Genomic DNA, 8,005 nt, shown 5'->3' with positions numbered 1-8,005 from the left:
ATTATCGTCTGCTCTCCTAGTTGGTTTTGTTACAGGTGCATTTTAAGGGTGTGGGGTCAAATAGTGTTTGATACCGAACAGTTCACCCTCAGTGGCTATGGTGTTGGGCTGCTGAGCATGTTGCGGGATCGAATCCTGGCCACGGCGGCTGCATTTCGATGGGGGCAAAAACACCCGTGTACCTGGGTTTAGGTGCACGTTAAAGAACCCCAGGTGGGCGAGATTTCCGCAGTCCTCCGCCTCATAATCATTAAGTGGTTTTGGCACACAAAGCCTCATAATTTTTTATAGCGAATAGTTCGAAAATGTTCACTTTCTTGCCAACAGATTTCACAGTGAAAAGTTGCTGCACGCTTAAAAGCACAACGGGAGCATTGGCAAGAACTAAGCAGTTCTCTGGCGTCTAATCCTGCTTGGCACCCATGCATTTCTGGGTGCTCAAACTTTCATTCTTTCAATTATAAAATTCACTTCTGCCGGGCAATTGGAACTACATGTTCGCTTACGTCCCTGCAGAGCTTAGGGGCAGTGAATGTAACACTAGTAGGGCTCGTTCACACGGTGTGAATGAGATATCCCGCTGAAAACTCCTATTTTCTTGGCTTGCACTGAGAATATTTTCGAGCAATAACCGTAGCTCGCAATGTCTACTTACGGCATTTTTCCGATTCTAAGGTGAGCCTCTTGGAACATAGTGGATGAAAGAGCGCGCAGCGGAGGAGGAGGGTAGGGCGAAAGCTTGAGTACACTCTTGGAAAAATTTACACCCTTTGAGGCTTGTCCCACAACAATAATCGTCATCCGTCTTGCGCGTTTCCTTTCTCTAACGCGGCGAGCCCGGTACTTCCCAGTCACGAACGGCATGGGCGTTATCAGTGTGACGCAGCATTCTGGACAGGAAAGTAGCGAGCGCCGAGTTTTCAGGAAAGGAAACGCAAGCAAGGCAGATGACGATTATTGTTGTGGGACAAATTTACACGCCAAAGGGTGCAACCGTTTTAAGAGTGTAAAGCTCAGTGCCGCTAGGAGGTGTTGGCAAGATACTTGCTTGTAAACAACTTCACCCTGCAGTTGAATGTAACGGTGAACTATTCAAAGCCTTGGGTTTTAAAGACGGTGAAAGTAAAATCGACTTTGAACAGGTAGAAATAACTAAATGGAGGCTACCTGATTGGTGGATAATAACGCAAAAGTAAAGGAGTAAATGCATACACTCTTTAAAAAATTTACACCCGTCGGAAATGCTATCGTGCTGATACTGATAATGGTAAGTACCGGGCTCGCAGCGTTAAAGAAAGGAAACGCATCAAGGCAGATGACGATTATAGTTTCGTGGCAGAAAGGGCAATCCAAAGGGTGTAAATTGTTCTTAGAATGTACACTCTAAAAACAGTTGCACCCTTTGGGGTGTATATTTGTCCCACAACAACAATCGTCATCCGTCTTGCCCGCGCTTCCTTTCTTTAATGCTGCGAGCCCGGTACTTCCCAGTCACGAACGGCATGCGCGTTATCAGTGTGACGCAGCATTCTCGACAGGAAAGTAGCGAGCGCCGAGCTTTCAGGAAAGGAAACGCAAGCAAGGCAGATGACGATTATTGTTGTGGGACAAATATACACCCCAAAGGGTGCAACCGTTTTAAGAGTGTAGCACCCTTTGGGGTGTATATTTGTCCCACAACAACAATCGTCATCTGCCTTGCTTGCGTTTCCTTTCCTGAAAGCTCGGCTCTCGCTACTTTCCTGTCGAGAATGCTGCGTCACACTGATAACGCCCATGCCGTTCGTGACTGGGAAGTACCGGGCTCGCAGCGTTACAGAAAGGAAGCGCGGGCAGCACGGATGACGATTATTGTTGTGGGACAAGATACGCCTCAAAGGGTATAAATTTTTCTAAGAGTGCAACTGTTTTTAGAGTGTAGTACCATTCAAGGCTAGGTAGCGCGCGCCGCCCGATTCAAAGGGTTGAGCCTCATTCATCCATCCATCCATCCTGCATAAGTACACTCTAAGAATCGCTGCGCGCCCGGTACTTCCAGTAACGAACGGCATGCGCGTTATCAGCATGATAACATTTCCTGTCGGCAATGCTATCATGCTGATAACGCGCGTGCCGTTCGTTACTGGAAAGTACCGGGTTCGCAGCGTTAAAGAAAGGAAACGCATCAAGGCAGATGACGATTATCGTTGTGTGGCAGAAGGGGCACTCCAAAGGGTGTAAACTGTTCTTAGAGTGTAAGTTTGTTCCTCGTCCTTTTGAACGCAGGCCAGGCGTTTTAGGCGCCACAGGAAAAAGTTTTTTTGCTGTTTCTCACAGTTCACTGTTTTTTTTTGTTCGTGCACTTTAGAGTTTCAGCACAATTTCGAAGAGGGCGGCTACGAGATGGCGTCAGAGTAGCGCGCGTCGATTGGGGGGGGGGGGGGGGGGGGTAGTCTGCAGCGGCTGCTGTGAATCGCGCCCACGCGTTACCGCACGCGCTGCCAAGTTGATTCTTCATTCTATGTGCTGCCTCTCGCGATCTTCCGGTTAACTAAGGTCACTTACGATTAGCGAGGCAGTCGCGCCATGCTTGGCTCCGTTTGCAACGTGCCGCACGAGACAGTCCGCGCCAGCTAATCTGTCGCGAAATGAAAACACTTGTAGAGCTGCGCTCAAATTTCATATTAGGGAGTATCGTAATCATCGGTTAACGTTTATTGAAAAAACATGCAGAAATTGGCCGGAAATTGCCTGCTCGCTGCTATAGGATATTAAAACAAAATCGCTTTTGCGCTGTTTGTATGCTTTACCGCATGACATGTGTGTTGCGGCGAAGCTGACTTTAGGAACCCGACCGCCATTGTGCAATTTGCGGAACGGGTGAGTAAGGTGAGCCGAGTAAAAAGAGAGTGATTTACTGTGTCATTCAACAAGACGTATAAAGATGAGAACATAATTAAGCGCGCACGAAGCTCTGCGGCCCCGTGAAACATATATAACGTTGTCACTTTAGGAATTTTTTTTTTCTCGCAAATTAGGGATTTTGGGGTATCATTCTAGGGATAATACGGCACGCTGAGTTGGCAACACTGATAGCTGGTCTGTGACATAGAAAAGCTGCGCGCTTTGTCGTGTAGCCACAGAATACGTATAGCTGCAAGATGTCGCACGTTCCATTACACGGAAGCGTCCGGTGCAAACTGCTGAAGCTTCGACAGCGGCGTCTCCTTGAGGAGCTCGAGAACGAGCAGCAGGACCGTGCCAGAAATCCCCGAGAGTGAGTCATATATTTTCTAATTTCATATTTTCCTTTGCTGGCTTTGTTCATATGTAGTGTGGCCGTCTTTCTTTTTTTTTTGTCTGGAGTAGACCATGTTTTTTGCCGGTGGCACACCAGACGCAAAACGATCGTTCGGGATAAATACGTGCCATACACGCTGTCGCCGCGCCTGTATGTAGGGGGCTTTAGTTTGGGACGGCAACTCGCGGATCGCGTTTAATTTTCGGCACTCAGTCGCCTTGGTCGCGGGTACGTTGCCAGTTTGGCGCTCAAAATGCACTACGCGCAGCGAGAGCATTGGATCTATTGAACGACAGCTAGACGCGAATCAATGCAGCCATTATGTTGGGATGTGAATTGCACGTGTACCTAGGCCTAATCCCCGATGTTCGATCTGTAATGCACTCCCTCTCCCCATTTAGAGACAAAACTTCACTGACAGATCTCTCCACCTTCCGCTAATTTAACTTTTTTTTCGCTTTGCTGCCAGAATTTGTGATCACCAGTGAACAGTTCAATATCGGGCATGCGACTCATGCCTAGTGAGCAATGACTTTCCTTTTTTTTTTTGCCTTTTCATGGGTGGTTCTGCTTTTTCTTTTCCAAACTTCCCTTGCTGATTTAGGCAGAACCGATTGCCTTATCTAATTCTCGGTTTAATTCACTCTCGCCTAACCAGCTCTGTTGGTAGAGTGACAACTCCACAGAGGCAGCACCACTGGGTTCAATCCCAGGACCAGGCTGGAGCTTTATTCAAATGCGAAGCATTCCTTCTGAGGAACTTGCATGGGTTTTCTCTGTAGCGTGTTATTTTCAGGTGGATGCCACATTTCATTGCAGGAAGCAGTTGCAGTTACTGAATGTCCACATTTAACTACAAGCTATAAATATATTTCCCCATCAAGAAAGAAATATAAGCAATTAGAATTTAAACCAGGAACGAAGCTGCAGTTTTCTCTCCCTTCTTTATATTGAAGCTCAAGTGCAGCCTGTATTGTGTAGTTAGTTTACAAAAGATGCAACCTACACCTCCATCCTTGATGGTTGACGTGGTGGATGAAGTTGGGTGCATCCGAAAAAGAAACCTTACAAACACACCATCATCTGGTGTTTAAGAGGTTTCAACACTGTGTGGAATGTGCCAGTAATGAAATGCAATCAAAATGCTCAGTGGTAGGTCACAGTGATCTTTTTTATTTGAAAGCTTGCTTTTGAATTGTACGTGCACAGGTATATATGTACATGTGTAATTTGTTGTGCCTCGGAAATTCTGAGTTATCAAAAGAGAAACTGCAGGCATTGACTTCAAGTCAACAGAACTTGTTCTTGGCTTAGCTAGCATTTGCTGAAAGACATGTTTACCACTATAAACAGCCAAGAAACATCAACAATACGGCTAATCACGTCGCCGACACTCCCTACTGCCCAGTCGTTCAAGTTTCTTGCCTTTGTGCTCGTCAGTCCAGCAGTACTAAATTGTTTCTAGCCAGAAGATGGTGCCATGACTGTACTTGGTTTACTTAGGCTGTGCGTGTTCCCAGCTAGGGATACGATTTGATTGATATACTTGCAGACAACCAGTGAAGGTTGCGTTCATTGTGACCTAACAATGGGCTATTTCTGCAGAAACTTGACAGAAGGCACGTTGCAGTCGGCGACCATGGAGCAAGCCACAGAACAGCAAGGCACCGAGGAGCCACCTATTGAACGGTCAGTCAGTGCAGCCTGAACTTCTGTGCCAATACGCTGCTGAAGCACAAGCTGAATGTGTTGTTGAAAAATGCTCCTGCCTCTTTCAGGTTGCAAGCCTTGAAACTGCAGCCACAACCGGAAATTTCATCAAGGTAGTTACTATGAATCTTTTAAAGCACAAGTACAGTGAAAGCTCGTTAATTTGGCCTTCAATAATTCGAATTTATGGATAATTCGAACTGTACGATTTGGTCCGGCCAAGCTCCACAGAAGTCTATGTATAAAGAAGTCCGTGAATTCGAACACGAGAAGGTTCCCTCACGGATAATTCGAACTACGCTCGCCTGGCACACGGCCAGAGAAACGCGCCTACTGCCTACACACAAGGCTGTATTGCCTCCGAAACGGAGAGAACGGCGAGAGAAGGCAAAATCGGAAAAATATCTAACCGACGCGGGGTCAGCCAGAAGGCAGCGGCGGCTGCCGCCTCTCCGTTCTACGTAACCTCCGAGACTTCTTGCCCGCTGCGAATCTCGGAGGCTTCGCAAATCTTGTACAGCTGCTGATGCTGTGCGGAGATGGCACGGCAAGCGCCAAAACACAGCGAATCAAGTACGTCGCAGCTGCGCTTGCAATCAAGAACCAACGAATCAGGGCCTTGGCCACCTTCACATGTTCGGCGTCTTTGTCTCGGCAGTCTTCATCGGTTGTGCACCTCTGTTTTCAGCTTAGGCGGCATCGGCCGTCGCGATTCATTGTGATGGTGCTAAGCCTTGGCTAACGTTCGTTTCATTGGACATCGGTGGTGTGGCACAGTCGGACCCAGAGCTTCGACTCGAAGATGGCGTGTGCCCGTGGCACACGCCATCACTTTTTGACTCGCCAAATTTCTGACATGCCCTACTGCTTCCAAATCGCAGTGTACTGTTGCTCTCCTTCACTTTCGTTAGTTCGAACTTTCGTTAATTCGAACTGAAGCGGCTTCCCCTTGCGGTTCGAATTAACGAGCTTTTACTGTATTTCTTGTGGAGCTGGATGGTTTTAGTGCTGCGGTTGTCAGAGTTACTGCTCAGGTTACCTTTAAAGTGAAGCTGTCTTTGTGGTGTTTGATGCTATGGTTGGTGGTTGTCCTGTCCAGAGCATGGATTGAGCAAAGAGCCTTGAGGCTGCATGGGAAGTGAGGATGTTTCAGTAAACATCAAAGAAAGCTTCGCTCAGAAGTGATTCTCACTTGTGCGTGGGGTTCACCAATTTCTTTTCTTTTTTTTTTTTGGTGCACCAGGCTGAATGACCGTCTGTTCACTTGCATGTAATCAAGAAGATGCTCTGTTGTGCATGTCCTTGTGTGCAGCCGGTGTTCACTCTCTTCCTCTGTTTCTCTACCCTGCGTAGGGTAGCAAACTAAATGGGTGGCCTCCCGACCTGTCCTTTTTGCTTTCTCTTATTTACCACAGTATCTAGGTCACTGGTAAGCACTTCGGTACGAATTTTCTTTTCAGGTGCAGAGAAGAGCGCCAAAGGAGACGACTCATGTTGAAAGCTCGTGTAATTGAGCGCTATGGGCTTGGAGGCTCAAGAGCCGAAGCACATCGGGACAACGTGCGCAATTTTTGCCTGCGCCTTGAGCATGGAGGCTCAAGAGCCGAAGCACATCGGGACAACGTGCGCAATTTTTGCCTGCGCCTTGAGCAACGCCTTATGGCTCTGAACAAGGAGGCTGCACAGCAGACAATGAATGAAGTTGAAAATATGATGTCTAAGGAAAGGCAGGATTTACGAAGGCATATCTAGTAGCCTTTGTTTTGGTGTTTTGCACTTTTGTAACTGCTGTTGCACGATCGAGAATGTGTGCATATTTACGAGCAGGTAACAGTAGCCATTTCTGTCGCTATATTGTTGCTTAATTTTCTTGCATCATTTGTTTTTCATCTATAGGCAGCAGACTCTGCAAAACCTAGTAGTCAGCTTCACTGCACAGCAGAAATTGCAGCTGTGGTTGCCATGGCGAATAAATTCTCAGATATGCTGTGGCACCGGTTGTGACCATAAGCTGCCAACCAATTATAATCTCTGTTTGAGGGTTACTGTAGTCGTGCGCTTGTCTCTGGTGTGGGGAGGAGGCATGTTAGGAAGGCACCACACTGTACCTGAATTTTGCCTTGCCCCTGCCGCCAAAGAGTTTTCTGCGTGCAGGGAGGCTGCCTTGGTGTGCTATAAATGGTCCAGTTAATCTATGCTTTTCTTTTTCATTCTTTTGTTGCGTAACCAAAAAAAGTACAGACTTGAGTCTTTCAGAAGTTGCAATATTTATTGTTCCTTTATCACCTGTTGTGTTCAATAACTATGAAATGTAGCCGCTGAAGGTTTAGTGACTATTTTGTTTTTATTTCATTGGAAATTTCATTGGATGGAAATAAAGAAGTTAATGTTATTCATATATCTTTGGGCTTAGTTTTTTTATCACACTGTGCATCGCTTCAATCGCACTGCACAATGTTTGGCTTCCTTTAGAGAAATGTATTTGCATTTTTTAGCTGCCATAAAATGTAGTTTATTCTGCCTGTCATTGTTCTGTGCTGCATGTTGTACTGCTTTGCTAAGAAATTTGGCCAAGTGCGACAATGTGGGGTTAGAGCTTGTTGCGAGAGGTATGGGGATCGATACCCAGCACCATAACCAATTGTAAAGGGAGCATTCGGCAGCTTGGCAGGTAGCGTCAAGCGTAGGCAAGCAATCAAGCGACACAGAGCAGCAGAAGCTTGATCTGGGCGAGTTGGTTTTGCATACTTGAAGAAAGCGCTACGAAGACGCGGACTAAAAGGGGAATGCCTTGTCCGTCGTACATGTTCCTCTTTTAGTCCGCATCTTCGTAGCGCTCTTTCACAACGCAGAGCAGGAACGGTTGGAAGCCTGAGCAGCTCGCGACAACCACTGGCAATCCGGCTGGCCAAGTGGCTGCACATCGGGCATTGGATCAACGATTTGGCTGGCCTCGTCTGCGCTCTCTTCGTCGTTACACATGCAACTTGAGCGCCGCTGTGACGGAGTGCACTG

At 47.0% G+C, this 8,005-nt stretch overlaps 1 protein-coding gene across 1 annotated transcript; it reads left to right on the top strand.

The window, feature by feature from the left end:
* Window positions 1–3,076: 3,076 nt before the first annotated feature.
* Window positions 3,077–7,512, top strand: LOC139049565 (uncharacterized). Its single transcript, XM_070525109.1, has 4 exons — window positions 3,077–3,256; window positions 4,886–4,969; window positions 5,059–5,103; window positions 6,451–7,512. Exons 1-4 carry the CDS (start codon window positions 3,141–3,143, stop codon window positions 6,740–6,742), a joined length of 537 nt encoding a protein of 178 aa, XP_070381210.1. The 5' UTR covers window positions 3,077–3,140; the 3' UTR covers window positions 6,743–7,512.
* The last annotated feature ends 493 nt before the right edge of the window (window positions 7,513–8,005 follow it).

The sequence above is a fragment of the Dermacentor albipictus genome, chromosome 9 (assembly GCF_038994185.2).
Source record: "Dermacentor albipictus isolate Rhodes 1998 colony chromosome 9, USDA_Dalb.pri_finalv2, whole genome shotgun sequence".
NCBI classification, from domain to species: domain Eukaryota; kingdom Metazoa; phylum Arthropoda; class Arachnida; order Ixodida; family Ixodidae; genus Dermacentor; species Dermacentor albipictus.
This window is presented reverse-complemented; position numbering and strand designations above follow the sequence as displayed.

What these genes read in the sequence shown, in the direction of transcription:
- LOC139049565 (XM_070525109.1), top strand. Translation starts at nt 3,141, where the DNA reads ATGTCGCACGTTCCATTACACGGAAGCGTCCGGTGCAAACTGCTGAAG. An exon ending in GAGGAGCCACCTATTGAACG is followed by an intron (nt 4,970 to 5,058) that starts GTCAGTCAGTGC and finishes TGCCTCTTTCAG; the next exon opens with GTTGCAAGCCTTGAAACTGC. An exon ending in CAACCGGAAATTTCATCAAG is followed by an intron (nt 5,104 to 6,450) that starts GTAGTTACTATG and finishes TTTTCTTTTCAG; the next exon opens with GTGCAGAGAAGAGCGCCAAA.